This window comes from Zosterops lateralis (genome assembly GCF_965231275.1).
Source record: "Zosterops lateralis genome assembly, chromosome: 19".
Taxonomy (NCBI): domain Eukaryota; kingdom Metazoa; phylum Chordata; class Aves; order Passeriformes; family Zosteropidae; genus Zosterops; species Zosterops lateralis.
The window spans coordinates 5,329,556-5,346,293 of NC_139779.1; the positions used below are offsets into that span (position 1 = coordinate 5,329,556).

At 45.9% G+C, this 16,738-nt stretch overlaps 1 protein-coding gene and 1 long non-coding RNA gene across 2 annotated transcripts in view; one reads left to right on the forward strand and one right to left on the reverse strand.

Annotated features, from left to right (window-relative positions):
* The first annotated feature begins 531 nt into the window (after window positions 1-531).
* On the forward strand, window positions 532-2,436 carry LOC310916998. The gene is made up of 5 exons (XR_014591380.1): window positions 532-637; window positions 1,157-1,180; window positions 1,624-1,692; window positions 1,839-1,938; window positions 2,315-2,436. It is a non-coding gene; the product is annotated as an uncharacterized lncRNA (long non-coding RNA).
* A 9,248-nt stretch (window positions 2,437-11,684) lies between these two features.
* The window catches only part of LRRC75A (leucine rich repeat containing 75A), a gene marked incomplete at its 5' end in the record, with an annotated part of 62,398 nt that continues 57,344 nt past the window's right edge, over window positions 11,685-16,738 (reverse strand). The window contains one exon of the mRNA XM_083875157.1: window positions 11,685-13,700. Coding sequence (XP_083731283.1) covers window positions 13,115-13,700 — 586 coding nt within the window. The 3' untranslated portion in view covers window positions 11,685-13,114. The remainder of the gene's footprint in view (window positions 13,701-16,738) is intronic.

Sequence of the window (16,738 nt, forward strand, 5' to 3'; positions counted from 1 at the left end):
GGCTGTGCCCGGCCGAGGGTGACACGACGGTCCCTTCCCCGGGCTGTCCCCTCTCCCTGCCTTGAGATGGTGCCTTAATTTGGGGTATTTTTGGGATCGAAGTCTGAGCGATGCGGGGCTCCGCCCGCCGCGTTCCCCCGGCCCACACGGCAGGAAATGGCAGCCCGGGCGCCCCCCCGCCTGTGGAGCAGTGGCACAGCCCGGCCCCGCCGCGGGGTGGTACCGCCCGGGCCTTTATAAGCGGCCGCCGAGGGCGGTCAATTCTTTCCCTCGTGTGCCCTTGGAGACGGTGAGGTGAGCTCAGGCCGGGAGCCGCGCTCAGGGCCGGGCTCGGGGCCTGCGGGGCGGGCAGCGGGGAGGGGCAGGCCCGGCTTTACGAGCGAATCTCCCGTACCACTGAGCGAGATGAAGCTCTCCCCCCCCCATCTCGGCAGTGGTAGCGGCTCCGGGTCCGCCTGGGCCGTGCGGGCCGGGCCGCACCATTGGAGGGGCGGGGGGGCCGCGGCGCCTGGTGGCTCACGGCCCTTTGTCCCCTCACGGCCCTTTGTCCCCTCAGGCCACCATGGAGGCGGCATCGGCACCGCGACCCCGCCGGCAGCGCCGGGACACCTCCAGGGGCTGCGGAAAGGCCGCTCCGGTAAGTCAGAGGGCTCGGCCGGGCCGGGGCTCGGTGAGGGCCGCGCAGGTAACGCGCTGTGGGGAGCGCTCGGTATCCGGCGCCATCCACCGGGTTTTATGGCGCTGGTTAGCAATTAAATCTCTCTTCCTGCTTTTTCCACGTGCGAGACCCATTCTGCGTAATTAAGAATCGCATCCACAGCATTGGGATGTTCGCGGTTTCAGTTTAAAAATTGCCTTGTTGGTCAACGCCATTTCGCGAGCTGCATTTTTATACTACTTTAAACTTACATAATTCTCAATTTCCTTGATTCAAAATTATTTGGAGAGGATTGCTGACTACTAATATTTAAATATCTACTAATGTTAACCAGATATAATTATTTCAGCGATGCATATTAATATAAACACGGGGGGTGGAAGCACAAGCAGAGTTGGTAATGAGGGTCTGGTTTTGTTCTTGTTTTGCCCTGTATAAAGCTGCTTTCTACTGCTGAAGAATATTCTGCTAACACTTCTCTTGCTTTTATTCCCACAGCAGAAAGATGGCTTGAAGTAAAGAGTAAGTTAAAGTTTTTTTTATATATATGTATTAAGGTGTGTGAAGTTGTTAAAAAAGTTCCAGGGCTTTACGAGTCAAAAATAACCTGTTAAAATTACATCTGAAGTTAAAGAAAAACTCAATAAAACTGATTTTGTGTCCATGCAAATTAAGAGTTAGTGCTTCATACACGGGGGGAGATTGTACAACCGTTTGAGATAAAAGCTAGTGTTTTGATTGATTGATTGATTAATTAGAGGAGGTAATTAACGGCTGTTGATGATGATAACCCTGAATAGGAAGTGCCGTCAGATGCGAGAACTGACGATACCCTGGTTCTGGTCTGAAATGCAGCTACACACAGGGGCTCCAACCTCGAAATTCATCCTCTCGAAACCCCCAGGCAGCTTTTTCTCCCTGCAAACATCTCACCTTTGTGTCCCTCTGTCCCACTTCCTCTGCAGAGCCTGGGATTTCCACGTGGATGTGACACCACGGGATGGGAGCAGTGGGGAGGAGGCTCTGAGGTGAAGGTGAGTGAGGGCTTTCAGTGCAATATACAGAATTCTATAGCAGGTGAAATGTAAATTTAGAATGACGTTTGTAGGATGTAAGGAGCTTGAGATGTGTGTTTTTTTTTTTTTTTTTAAGTGTGATGTTTATTTCCTGATATATTTAGGTGGAGCCTCTGCAGGTTGTTGATGTGCAGCCACTGATGTGACAGCTCTTCACAAGGCCTGTGGAGGGCACTGAGACAGCAGAGCAGGACAGTCTGCTGGGTGAGTTTAATATTTATTGGGCTCTTAGGTGAACTTTAGTGGCTTTTAGATGCAGTCTCAAAAATGTTTCTCTTCTTAATGTATAATTAATGAATTTCTAGGGAAAAAAAAAAACAAACTTGGACTAAAATACAGGCAGTAAATGTGTAAGAGCAGCTGTTTCTGCACTGTAGACAAAGAAATAAAGGTCTTGATTCTGCCACAAATGTGTCACTTTCCCTGTGATATCACATGATGAAACTAACCCAAACTTGCTGGAATTACCGGCAGATTGACTGGTGGTGAGCAAAAGGTTTTCTGATGATATCTCACTCATTAACAAATCCATTAATGATGATTTAGGCTGGTTACCTGACCCTGCTCTCCTGTGTTCCAGGTGATGCTGCTGGAAACATCTCTGAGGCAGGACTCCCAACAAAACACCTGAGCTGGAGGATTTTGTGTAGACACATTTTTCTGCCCTGTTACAAAGTGGTAACAGTTAAGGTGTTTATTACATGTACATTAAAATATTTTTTTAAACCCTGTGTTTTGTCACTTTACTGCATTAAGGAATGACTTTGAATTCTGCATCACATTTTTTAAACACACTGGGCACTCCAATAATTTGCTGTAAGATATACACAGATTGCAGAGTGTTTACTGCAGATAATGCCAGTGGGGTTTAGTGTGGTAATTAGAGTTTAAACAAGACACCAAGAGTGTAATTACTGCAGAGATCAGCCCTTAAATACTCTGACAGCCAGAGCAGCAAATGCAGCTGCATCTGTAGCTTGTTTGCAGGCTTGCTGTTTCTAGTTTTGATCTCAAACTTGAGTTTAAAATCTGCTGCAGAGGCAAAGTTCAAGAGTTAAGGGGAATCTTGGGGACTTAAAGATGCTTAAACAAGTCAAACCCCAGCATTTGAGGCCAAAACTCCCAAATAATTAATTATTAATGTCAGTGTAACTGGCAGGTTGTAACACTTCAGTTCTAAACATTCAAACTGATGGTGCTGAGCCTTCTGCCCACTTGATGTCAGCAAATGGAAGATTTTAGGGTGTGCATTTTGCAAATGCTTTCTTTGCAAAATTTAATTCATCATTGAGCTAATTCCTCATGAGTCTCTGGTCACTCTGCCAAGAGGGGATTGATCACAGTGTTCACAGCTCCAAGCTGGAGAGCCTGGGATTGGTTTGATTTCCCTGAAGAGTTCAGGTGAGGATCTGAATCACTTCTAATTTTTATTTTTTGACTGAAGGGTGCTGTGAGTTGGTGTTGCTCACAGGGCAGTGTCCCTGTCCCTCCAAAAGCACAGGTGCCTGTGCTATCCGAGGTATAAATTGCATGAAATGTAGAAATTCAGGAACTTCTCTTAAAGTTAGTATGCAGGAAACAAGGCTTAGTGTTTTTCAAATAAATCTCATGGTTCTAAAACATGCAGGTAAATTAAACTGGGTTTTTTTCCCCCCAGAATTGTTGCTGTAATACATCCATGGCTTGTAAAAAACATTCAGCCTGGGCAATGGAGTAGGTAAAACATGTTTGGAATTAATTAGTTGCTCTTTATCTGAAAGGATTTGAGCAGGATGAAGAACTGGTTACTCCACTGTTTAATTAAAACTTGAAGTTACATTCTGTTCCCAGTGTTTAAAAGAAATAAAACTATTTCTGCCTGATTTTAAGAGCCTGTGTACTAGAACATGTTGACATTTCTTGTAACATGCACTGGGAATAAAAAATGGGTTTAAAGCTCTCAAAAAGCACAAGGAATCCACCACTCTTTAAATGTGAATCTTCAGACCGTGGAGGTAAAAACAGCCACATGCCCTCAGCAAACAGAAATAATCAGCAAATTGTTTAATGAGGTGTTTAATTTGCTCAAGAAATGTTTGCTGCAACTTGTTTTGTAATTTTTGCTTTCTAGTGTTAGAATTCTCTCATTAAAACAGAGCAAAGTTGATCTGGGAAAACTTAAATATTGAATTTCTCTGGGTTTATTGAAGGTGCAGTTGGTGGTATCTGTTGGAGATAAGTATTCATGAGTTTCATTTTAGCATCACTTGTTTATTGTTCTAATCAAAACCAATGTTCCTCAGCAGGGATGCTCTAACAGGCTGGGTTTTTGCTGAGATTAATGAATGGAAAAGTGTTATTTTTGTTAGAAAATGGTGCCTTTCAAACAAAACAAGCGTCTTCAACATTTTACTGTTATCTTCCAGGGGAGCACAGATAATTTCATGGTGCTTGAGGGGAGGGGAAATAAAACCATTCTGTTTTGATTACATTTGGAGCACTTAAAACTTAGTGTTGGGGAATAAACAGCAGACAAAAATCTGGTTTTAAAACACAATTATTTTGGATTTTCTAAAGGTTTAAAAAGAACAGTTGGCAGGAATCCCTTTGGCACGCAACAGCAGCCAACAGCCCCGGCTAAATCTAAAATAGATGAAAAGATTAAAGCAGAAAGAAAGAAAATATGCAGCAAAGCAAAGAATGGCCGAGTGCCAGCTTTTAGCAATAAGAAAAATGGCAATGCCATGTCTCAAATCACTATTTGAGAGAAAACATGGAGATTATCCCCAAAATAATGTGCTGTGGATGGAGAGGGGCTGGAATTGTGGAGGAGGAGGAGGAGAGGGATCCACAGGGGCAGAGCTGCCTCGCTGCTCCCTCCCTGTAAATCACAAGCCTCACATTTCACATAAATGCTGGTTATCATCCTTACTTCTTGATTAGTATTGTAAAGCAATCATATCTGCATCAGCATGAGAATAATCACTCGTGCAAAGCCATAAATTACTATAATTAATACATCCCAGCTATTAATGGAAATGTAAAGAGCTTGGCTTGGTGGCTGCTGTTTCAGTTGAGGCAGTGTGAGCTGCATCTACTTAATTAGAAAGGAGGAAGGGATATCCTGTGTATCTGAGCTTTGCAGAATGCAACAAATCCTAAATGTTGACACTTCACTCCTTTTCCCCTCAAAGCAGGAGGAAGAGCTGTTCATTTTCCAACTCTCCTTCATTTCAGAGAAGTGAGGCACAAAGGAGCTGCTGTTTTCCAGCATTGGTGTCATGCAAGACAAATGCCACAAGTCTGTTTTCTCCCAGCTAAAGAATGGCAAATGCTTTGTTACAATTTCTGAGATAACCACAGGCAGCAACTCTTGAGCTGCTCAGAGCAGAAACTCACAATAACCAGGGGGTCTTTGTCCTTTCTCAGGCTCAGGATGTTGCTGGCACCCCACTGACCTTGTGCTGCCAGAGCTGGAGCACATTTCATGTGTTCCTGTGAAGGACAAGGTTAATGCATCATTTAATGCTCTGATAGGAAAAACATTCCCCTTCTTTGTCACTTCATGTAATTCAGTGACTTCATTTTACGCTTGAAATCAGCTTCAGCCCAGCTGTTACAAACTGATCCTAAAACTGCTGAACGTGGTGAGGACTGAACAGGTGGGATTTGATTTCGGGTGTTCAAGGAGGGCTGATTTAAAGAACATTGAGCATTTTCTACTCCTGTGCTCTAATTCAAAGAGCAGCATCTGTCCTGCTTTACTCCTGACACTGGAGCCCACAAGATGGGGCAGTGACCAAGCTCAGAGCGTGTGAAATAAATGAGATTTTTTGCAGCCTTGAAGATGCTTCTCTGGAGAAACTTGGTTTTACTGCTGGTTCCCTCCTTGTTGTATAAGAGATTTGCAGCTTTCATTACTGTGGAGAGAATCTCACACACAGTGAAAATGTCACTCTTTAATTAGCTGTTAATTAATGTTTCTTAGTGTTGGACCAGCAAAGGCTCAGTTTGTGATGCTGTGCAAACTTGCAGTCATGGTCCCAGCCCCAAAGTATTTCTGGTTTGCGTGTGATGAGGAGCCAAAGGAGTTAAAACTTATTTTTATTTAATAAAAAATAAAGGATGAATTGCCCTTCATTACCTTTCCCTCCCATGCAGCTCAGGACCTGCCAGGCTGTGTCTGCTCCAGGTGCATTTTGAGTCAATAAACACCTCCAGCCCAGCATCTGTGTGGAACTGGAGCCTGAACAAAATGAAAATAAAAAAACCACTCAGTGGAGACTGATTTCAAATCCCTGCTGTTTTAATCAAATAGAGATGTTAAAAGTTTAATCTCCAATAATTAAGACTTTTGTTTGTTAGTTTTTGTAAGTCAATACTTGGATTTTTTCCATAACAGATTTTTTTGTTGTTGTTGTTTGTTATGGTTTGTGGTAAAATCATTGCACAGCACAGCTGCAACATGAACTCTAAACAAATAATGATTGATGTTTCTGAAGCTGCCTATGGCTTTCTGCTGGGCTCTCCTTGGTTTTCTTTATCATTTCAATTTATTTCCCAGATTTTTGGATTGCTTTCTTCCTTGTGCTTTCTCAGATCCTGTAGGATAGTTACTCTAGGTTTGATTTTCTTGGTTTTCTGTGTATTCTATGCACTTGGAAACTGCACCTAAAGATTTGTTAGTGTTGGCTTTGGGTTTGTTGGGTGCTGTTATCACTGAACCAGTGGAGTGGGCTTGAGGTTTAACAGCACATTAAAGAAAAACTTCCAGCTAAGCCTGAGGTTATCACCCATAATAAAAAATTATAAATTTTCCTGGATGGATGAAACTTTATTAATAAACACCTGAGTCAAGATAATACTGGTACCAAATGATAATTTGTTTATCAGCCCTTATCACACAGCACGTGCAGTGCTGGTGCTCAGGTGATCTGTGAGCTGTTTAATGCAGCTCACAACGACAGCAGCAGCTGAAATATCCAATATAAATGTTTTACATCTGTGCCTCCATCTGATAATCCTGCAGCAGTCTGCAGTGCTCCACATCCCCTCATTACAGATAAGAAACTGGAGCTTGGAGCCGTGCTGGGAGCAGGCAGAGGATTTGGTCAGTCATTGGATAAAGCAATTCTCCTGAACTGTGTCAAATCAGGTATTTTATTCCTTTCAGCCATGGCAGTAAATAATAAACTCTTTGTGCAGAGTGAAATCCAGGGGATTCCTGCTGGGAAGATGATGGGAATGGTTTCAAAGCTGGGAGTGAGGTGGGAGCTTTGAAATGCACAGTGATGGGGGAAGCCCCTGCACCAAGGTACCTGCACTTTGAATTTAATTTCATTTAATCTCTCCAGTCACCTCCCCAGCAGCCTGTTTGTTGCTGTGCTTTGGAGGAGGTGAAATAAAGCTTCAGTGTCAGGGCCAGGCTGTTTGGAAATGCAAAGCAGGAGCTGCATCAAGGACAGGGGATTTCAAAGGTGCTGCTCTTTATGCTTCAAAAAGGTCTTTGGAGATGACAGCAGCAACGTGGTGTCACTTGGCAACGGGTCAGAGGATAAAGCTGAGGCAAAAGACAGGTTTCAGGGAGGAGAACAGGGCTGAAGAATCACCAACAACACCAAAATGGTTTCAAGAAGTGATGTGACACCAGGGTGAGGGGACAGCTCTGGGCTGGTGGCTGCCCCTGCCCTGGAAGTTCAGCCCATTTTGGGGGTTGGCACAGAAAAAGGGTAATATTTGCATTTCAGCCCCCAGCTCTGCTGTTTCTGTGCCTGTGGTGGAGGGGAGCTCTGAGCCTGCAGGAAAGCACAGCTTGGGGAAAATCCTGAGCCTTGGAATTGATAATTTAACAAAGCAGGTGGGTACAGTGAAGATGAAACAACAACAAAAAAAGGAATGGTGAAGTTCTCCTCTTGGAAAGTGATGTGCAAATGCACACAGCCCAAGGAGAAACCTTTATTTTCTATGTTTGAAGCCTGTCCACCTCTGGGATTTTCTGCCTGTTTCTCTACATGCAGAATTCCCCAGCAATGGAATCCTGTAGGATTAGGAGTCAGAGCCCTGGGGCAGCAGGTACCAGAGTGGGATTGATTCTTTAGTGCCTTATTTTTCATTTCTAGAAGAGCTGGAATTGCAGCTCTTACTTGGAGTGAGTTACACGACAAGGAGCAGCTGCCAAAGGGAAGCTCATTCCTGTGCTGATGCAGCTGGATTTTCCACATCTGCTGTAGCCCAATATTCCATAGTTTTCCATCCATCCCTGAGTCTCTGTAGGTCTATTCCAGGAATTTGGGCCTCTAGTAAGATGCTTTGAGGTTTTAATTATGTAGATTGTGTTTAGGATGGCTGTGGGTGCTGCTTGCAAAATCCTCATCACAAAGCACCACCCAAAGCCTTGCCCAGACCCAGAGGAACCCTGGTTTTCCCTGGAGAAGGACAGAACTGACAGGGAGAGCCAGGAATAAATTGGTTTTACAGCACACACCTTGAAAATCCAGTGATAAATACCCAGCCCAGACCTTCAGCAAATTATTTATTAATATTTCTCTCCTCTTTTGTAAACCTCAAATCTATTTGTCCTTCCAGTAAAGCTCCCTGAGAGCTGCCACATGCACCAGGCTCACTGAAGGCTGGGGATGCTCATCCCAATCTGCTGGATGCAAACCAGCCCACAGGTTTATTCTCACCTCAGATTGAGTTAATAAAACAGCAAAGAAAAGAGGTGGCTCAGAAGCCACAGGATCAATAAGCTATTAGGAGCCAAGAAAACTCAGCAAACTGCAAACATAATTAAAGGTTGTGGTGAACAGGTTGCATCTTCTCTGACTCTATTAAATCAGCTCTTCAATTTTATGTAAAACCATCAACTGAGCTGAAGGTAAAACCAGCTGTGTCTCTTTATTTCCAGAGGGGGAGATAAAAAATGCACCCCCAGAAGTGCCAGAAGGGGCTGTAAACAAAGCACCTCCAATTCCCCATCCATCAGGGTCACTGAGCCATGGGCTGATGGAGTTGTCACATAAAAAATGACACTTTATTCCTAAATACCTTTCCTGCAGTGCCAGCTTGGGATCCGGGACTCCTCCAGTGAGCAAAACTCTTGTCGTGATCCTCCTTGAGACCAAATCCTGTGTGAACATTTTATAGAAACACAGGTCCCTGAATGGTTTGGGTTGGAGGGGACCTTAAAGCCCATTTCATTCCAACATCTTGCTGTGGGCAGGGACATCTCCCATTAATCCAGGTTGTTCCAAACCCTGTCCAGCTGGGGGATAGCCATCCATTTATTCATGATAATTAATTAATTCATGTTAATGTGCCTGGAGCTGGGTTCCCCCTTGGAAGTGGGACTGGAGCCTGGCTGGAGGCAGGCAGAGTGCTGTGAGGGATGGCTCTGTCCTTCAGAATTTCTTGTTGAAGACATTTCATCGAGCTGGAAAGCTCCTCTCCTTTCACTCTGTGCAGCCTGCTGGTGGAAATCATCCCCCAGACAGAGAAAAACTCCACTGCCCTGGAGGAAAAGTGGGATCTCCTTGCACCAGAGAGGTCGGGAGGAGATTTCATCTGCTGCTCACCAAGGGACATCTCACTGCAGAGCTTGGGTCACTTGTTTTTACCCCTTTTCTCCTGAGCTTTGATGAATTCTGCTAATAAGGTCAATTAGTTTCCATGGCAATAGCAGATCCCAGCTAATGGCGCAGGGGAGTCTTTGTGTTTCCAGGACACGAGTGCTCCTGAGCATCAGCTCCCAAACCTCCTCCTGCTGCTGGAACCAGGGGTGATGAACCACAGGGGAGCTCTGGAAGGTTTTTGCTCCTCTCCAAAGGCAGTTTTAGTGGGATAACCCAGCCTGGGGCAGCCCCCAGCCACGGCTGCCTCCCGTGGTGTCCCCTCAATCCTTTAGGTCACTTTTTGGCTCTTCCTCTGGGAAAGGTTGGTGTTTGGGCAACTTTGGGTTGACATTTGCTGACTTCTGCCCCTGAGCAGCAGCAAGGCTGCTTTTGGCCTAAGAGTTCTGAGCTTCTGGACATCCCCAGCAGCGGTTTTGTGTCTCCCTCTGCTCTCTCACACACTCCCTGCTTGGGGGTGACTTTTCCCAGCCTTCTTTCCTTCTCCCAACCATCCTCTGGGAATGTAACCCTCATTTTAAATGAATAACCACCTTCAGAACACAGACAGACTCGCTGCAGACTCTTCCCAGGTGGCCCAGCTGGAAGGAGCTCCCTGGAGCGTGGCACCAGCCCTTTGATGCCTCTCCCATCCCTCTCTCATTCCCTGCCTGCTGTTTCCATTCCCCTCGCTGTGGGCTCCTCAATCTGCACAGAATGATTTCCAATTACATTTTTTGTTGCTGAGGGCATAAATCTCCTCTCCAGGCTGCTTTTGCTTCATGCCCAGGCAGAGCTGGTGGTGCTGGTGGGAAGAGAACCAACCAAGCCAGGCTGAGGCGTTTTATGCTTTATTTATTTTATGGTGGCCCTTTCCTCCCCTCCTCGACAAGAAATGACCTCATTTTGCTTTAATATTCTAACAGCAGCGATTTTCAGTCCTTGAATCCTTCATCTAAGGCCAGTTAAAAGCTTCTGACCCGGAGCAGCAGCCCAGTGTAGCCCAGGGAACATTGATTACATGTGGAGTGAGCCCTGAGCTTGTTTTGATGTTGATGAGCTGGGAAGGGAAGCGTCTCACCCTGCTTCCTTAAAAAAAAAAAACAACAAAAAAACAAAACAAAACAAAAAACAAAAAAACAAAACAAAACAAAACAAAAAAAAAAAAAACCACAAAAAAACACCAAAAAAACACCAAAAAACAAACCCAACCAAGCCCCACTCTGTGCTGAGCCCACAGGATCATCATTATCCTGAAGTGCACTAAGTGGATAATTGAACTAATCCACACTGTCAGGAAGGCACTGATGAGCCAAAGCTTTTATAACCAACTCTCTCTACAACAGCTCTGCTTTTTTTTTTCTTTCTTTTTTTTTTTTTTCCCTTTTTCCATGCAAGTAATTTGGTGCATCCTCCAGCATGCACGAATCTATTGATAAAAAGCCCTTTCTAGCTCTTTCTCTGTCTCAGAAGGGCTCAATCCTCACTGGGCACAGGGATATCATCAGTACCAGCGGAGCAGAGGTGGCTCAAGCAGTGCAACACCTGCACAGGGCAAAGGGATCTCCCTTTGGAGATATTTAAATTATTTCTCCATGGCCTGATGTGTTTCCCAGCAGGTGGAGGCTGAGCTGGAGGGGAACTGTGGCAGCAGCAGCTTCCTGGGTGGTTTGTGTCCGTGAGGGAATGGAGCAAAACAGGAATTAAGGATGCAGAGCTCACTCTAAATGCCAAGTGCCTCTGGTTTGTGAATTTGTGATCTGGGGGGGGTCCAGGCAGCTCCTCAGGCTCTGTGTAAATACTTAGCAGGGAATAAAAACCTTGCAGCAAGGAGCTTGTGATTGAAATAATTTAAACAGGCAGAGGGACTTGAGCTGTGCATGAGGATGAGGGGAGCCCATACTGAGGAACCTGGGTAGAAAGAAGAAATTGCTGCAGTTTCTTTTTATTCTGCAAAGAGAAATCTTGTTCTTGATTAAATCTCCCAGTGTTCCCCCCAACTCCTTGGCCCCCATGGTTTGTTGCTGGGACAGAGCCCTTGCTGCAAATAAACAGCTTTTTTTTTTTCCTTCAGTGCACTAATATTGGAGATAAACAGCCTGTGGAGCACTGCCCTGCTCTCAGCATTCCTTTCTCCCACATTATTTTCCACACTGGCAATATTTAAAATTTAAAAGATTCTTTTATGATGCTTCTGTGTCCACTTTATGCCCACCCTGAAGAACCCAGCCCATAAACTGAGCTCTTTATTTCTCCAGCCCCTTGAAGAACCCAGACCAGCAGCTCTCAGCACTGCCTTGTCCTCTGTTTTTTTTCCTGGGCATTCAACCTGGACAGAGGAAAAATTCAATACTGCCTCTTTATTAAACATTATCATTTATTTTGCTTATGGATAGCTCCTTTATTTCAAACAGAAATAGTCCATATTCACTGGAAAGTTTTCTTTTCATGCCTGTTGGAAAGAGTTAGAATTAAAAAAAAAAAAAAAAAAGGAAAAAAAGGCTCGGATACATGCAAATCATACTGAGTGTTGCCAAATGTATTAAAAGTAGCAGAGTTTTTTCTAAGTTACCTTCTTGCAAATGGAGGACAAACAACCACTGGCAGCCTGAAGCCCCTCTGGAAAAATGGGCAGAGCCAATGGGACCAAAAGTCTGTTTGCACCCAAAAAAAAGCCAAGCTGGAGTCACTCAGGGGAAGGGCCTGGGACAGAGAGAGGCTCCCTCTGCAAAGGGAGTCAGGTCTGCTCCTTGGAACATGAAGAAAAGGAAGTTTTTCCCACTTTCCTGCCCTCCCCCAGGTCTGGGATCCAATGAAATTCTAGTTCCAAAAAGCCAAAATGCACATTCCAGCTCTGCTGCTCTGGGCTGATCCATTTCCCATCTGAAAGGCAATCAACCCCAAAGCCCTGTCTTAGAAAAGAACATTTTCGAAACAAAGCACTTCTGGTCCAGGGGCAAGTGACCCCAAGGCTTTCTGAGGCTTTAAATCCCAGCTGGCTGTGTGGCAGTGAGAGAGGGGATGAACCCCAGGCTTGTTTTACCTTTTTTAACCCTTCAGTACCGTGCTCTCTTTTTGTCAGTGATGCTCCAGAGCCCTGACTCCAGGATTTGTGTGTCCCTCCCAGGATGGAGCTGATGCTCCCATTAAAAGCTCAGGAGTTTTCACAGCTGGTAGGAAACTGGGTTTGACTGAAGCAATCCTGGGCAGGCACAGGTGCCAGCCTGGTTTGGGTAAGGCTGGAGGGTGAGGCTGCTGTCCAGGCACGGGGCAGGCTGGGATTTAACCCTGCCCCAGGAAAACAAAGCTCTCCCTTCTGGGCTGGGCTCACAATATCGAGAGGAACACCCCTGGTTTGTGTGTGAGCAGGTTTTTGTTGTGTCTCACCAGTGATCCCTGCAGTGGGGAGTGGGAAGGATGGAAGGTTTATCCCATCCTTTGGGGTGGCTGCTGTCTGTCCATGCACTGAGGAAAGGGAGCCCTTCCCTGCACAGCCTCCCTGCTCCCTCCTCCTGCCCTTCTGAGACTTTGCAGCCCCTTGGAGAGGCATTTCTGAGAGCGCCAAAAGCACAGCACACCACTGATGCTTCAAAACACCCGGCCAGCTTTTAGGGAATACAAACATTCCGTGTGATCGCTTTGATGTGTTCTCCGAGAAGAAAATCGCTGACATTGGTGGCACAGGGGGAAGGCAGCAGCCGGGACTCCTGCAGCACGCAGGAGTGGGAACAGACCCTCCCAGCTCTGAGGTTTGAAGTCATCCTTGCTCAAGGTGCCCACCCGAGGGCTGGACATCATGTCTGTGGTGTGGCAGCGCCTCGCTCTGAGCTGGGGGGCTCCCCAGCCTCGGCCCTTCTGTCCATCTGTCCCAAGTCCGTGCTGCCAGCCTGGCCTGACCCACCCCTCAGCTCCTCCTGGCTGTCCCCCAGCCCCTCCTGCCCCTCCAAATCGCCGACCTGCCCTTCCCCAAACTCCAGGATGGTCGGCAAGTTGCCCTGCTTGGGACAACGCCTCTTCAGGCTGACCAGGAACGGCTGGGGCAGCGAGAAAATATCCACGTTGTTACCCAAATCAATCCAGGTGACGCTGGGGAACTTCTTGGGGTCCTTGAGGGTGTCGGTGAGGTCTCTCAGCACGGCCTTGGTGAGGCGGTTGCCGTTCAGGGCCAGGGTGGTGAGGCGGGGCAGGCGGCCCAGCGCCGGCAGCAGCTGCAGCAGCACCTCGTCCGTCAGCTCGGTGAAGCCCAGCTCCACCGTGTCGATGTGCTCCGAGCTGTGCTCCAGGTAGGACGTCACCCTCTCCACGTCCTTCAGGCTCAGCGGGATGCCCGACAGGTCCACGGTGTTGTCCTGGGGTTTGCCCATCAGCACGGCCTTGAGGCTGCCAGGGGAGGTGTTGGGGGTTAGGTTTGCTCCTTTTTTACTTTAAAGAATTTTTTCCCCCATGAGTCACCAAGGAGACTAAGTGTTGGATATTTAAGGGTACTTGACCAAAACAAAGAAATAGCCAAAGGTTTTGTTTTTCTTGTCTGTTGTAACTCCAGAAGGGAGGGGGTAACTGCCTTCCCTGATAACAAGGCAGCTGTTAAAAACCCGGTGGGGTGTTGTTCCTTATCTCTGCTCAGTCTTTCACTATCCCCATGGGAATATCTTCTGTTAACGCACCATCAAAGCTCACCAATGGCATGACACATTTCATCACCCTATTGGGAGATGCTCTACTAGAGAGCAGAACAGCGACCATTTCCAGCCAGATAAAAAGGAGCCACAGGTATCACCAGGCACTGCGGTGCTTCCCACGGGACTCCCAAAGGAAGACTGGACCCATTTTGGGACCCCTGGCTCCACAGGACCATTTTGGGACCCTTGGCTCCACCGGACCCATTTTGGGACCCCTGGCTCCACCGGACCCATTTTGGGACCCCTGGCTCCACCGGACCCATTTTGGGACCCCTGACTCCACCGGACCCATTTTGGGACCCCTGGCTCCCAGGACCATCATCTCTGCTCCCAACAGGCCCCATCTGCCACTCCGGGAGGGCTGACTCTGGGCTGTTCCCAACGCCCTGACTAACAGGGTGTCAGGTTGTGTTTTTGTGTTTTTCTGACTCTGTCAGAGGTGGTGGTTTTTTTTTTTTTTTTTTTTTTTTTTTTTTTTTTTGTTCTGGGATTCCTTGTTTGTTTGTTTGCTTATCATTTTATACTATAACATTTGTATTTTTAATATCTCTAGTAAAGAACTGCTATACCTATTCCCAAAATCTTTGCCTGACAGCCTTTTAATTGCAAATTTATAATAATTTGGAAAGAGGAGGGTGGGGGGGCTTGCATTCCAAGGGAGGCTCCAATCTTCCTTGGCAGATACCTGTCTATTCAAACCTAGACAGGAGGTAAGGGCATGGAGGGGTTAATGTGGGAACCCTGTCGCTGGTCACGACACACAAAGGGCAAAGCAGGCAGGGAAAGGTCTGCCTTTTATTTTCTGACTCCATTTTTCTCCTCCATTTTGGACAGAGGGCCAAGGATTGGCTGTACAGGTTGCCACCTCTCCGACCTCGCTGGTGAACATCACCATTGTGGGAATTTATGAGAGTGAGACAAACTTAATTATCACATCTAGTCTGGTGACTAGGATGCCCTGGCGAGGACAAACAGAACTTTGAGCTTATGAGAAGATGGGATTAAAAACCTGCTTAAAGGAGAAGATTCAATCAACCCGCTATGATGAAAATGTAAAATGCACGAGTTGCTTGTATGATCTTTTAACCTAATTATTGTGGCAGAAATTATTAACCTTACTGAAATGGTATATAAGTTCTTGGAGAACCTGAGTAAAATCAAATTCTGATCATGAATCAGCCTTCCCGTCTCTCCATCAATCGCCGACACACCATCAGTTGTATTTCTCCTCCCAGAGGACAAATATATAAACACCCAGATAAGTTCTAAAAATATTCTTTGTTTTCTCGAAGCTGCGTGAGAATCTTCAGTGCAAAGATTCAAAGACTCAAAAGCAAGAAAATTCAGGGCGACATGGAGGCACTGAAAACTTCAGGCTTTCTGCACTGTCCCCCAAGAAAACACTACATTTGACCTGAGACCTTGGAACATTTGACCTGAGGCCCTGGAATATTTGACCTGAGGTCTTGGAAAAGGCTTCCAAAATCGACTGATAGCACTGGGATTGTGGGTGTGTAATTTAAATAGAACTTTTGTTGCCCTGATCTTTTTCAGCCTTCTGATGTTTACGTTTTTGTAGTAGAATTTCTCACGAATCCTCGTGAAAACAAAGTGATGTTACATTCCTCTGTGGAGGAAGGACAACTGATGGACTTCTAGTTTGACCAGTGTAGTTGGAGAGGTGGCAGCCTCATCCTCCAACCCATGATCATTGTCCAAAATCTATATGAGCTCATGTAAAAAAAATAAACTGCTCTCTGTTTTTGCCCTGACAACTGACTCTGTGGATGTCCTTCATTTTGTGTCCTCGAGCAACAAACTGTGTAATATCACAGGGTGGAAAACTTGGAGTTTAAGGTTTTAGAATGCAGTAATATATATATAAAGCAAGATGGAAGATTTATATATCAGCTTAGCCCTTTTCTTCTTCTTCTTCTTCTTCTTCATGGGTTTGGGTGGTATCTTGTAATTAGATAGAAAGATCCGCATTGTGGGCCATGGGTGGTTGGTTATTGGGTTAAAAGTAAAAAATAATTTAGGTGTCATCTCATAATTGGACAGTTTGTGCTTAAAAGACCTTGTAAAGAGATAGAGACAGAGCCATTTCCTACTTTGTTAGCTAAAACTCACAGCTTGTGAGACTGTACTGTAGGTAAAAATTAATAAACATCTGAGTCTGAGCATGAACACCATCTCTTGAGCATTTAATCCTGCCTCTAACAGAAGAACAGAAGATAAAAAACCCCAGAGGGATTTAACTGATACCCACTGGAACAGATTGATTCTCTTGTACAAACTGCCTTTTCACCCTGCTGAGGAGAAAAAAAAAAAAATAAATAAATCTCCTGAATCCCCTGGGTCAGAGCAGCCCTGGGCTGGTTCTGGGGGAGGCTTTGCCCTCCTGTCCCTGGGGAACTGAGCAAACAAACCCCACACAGGATTTCATCCAAACCCTCCCCTGGCCGTTCTGAGCCAGCAGCTCGTGGAAATCAGGGGGATATTTGTGTTAACAAACAGCTGGAACAGCTCCCAGCCCTGCCAGAAAAAGTTGGCCACAGAACGGCCCCAAATCCCAGGAGGAAAATCACAACCATTAAACAAATCCCTCTGGGCTTTAGTGGGGGATCAGTTACACCCACTTGGTTTCATCCTCACATTTTACAAGGCTGTTCCATAGGGAAAACACTGATTTTTTTTTTTTCTCCCCAGCTGGGGTTTTGCCCAATGTAACACCAGGAT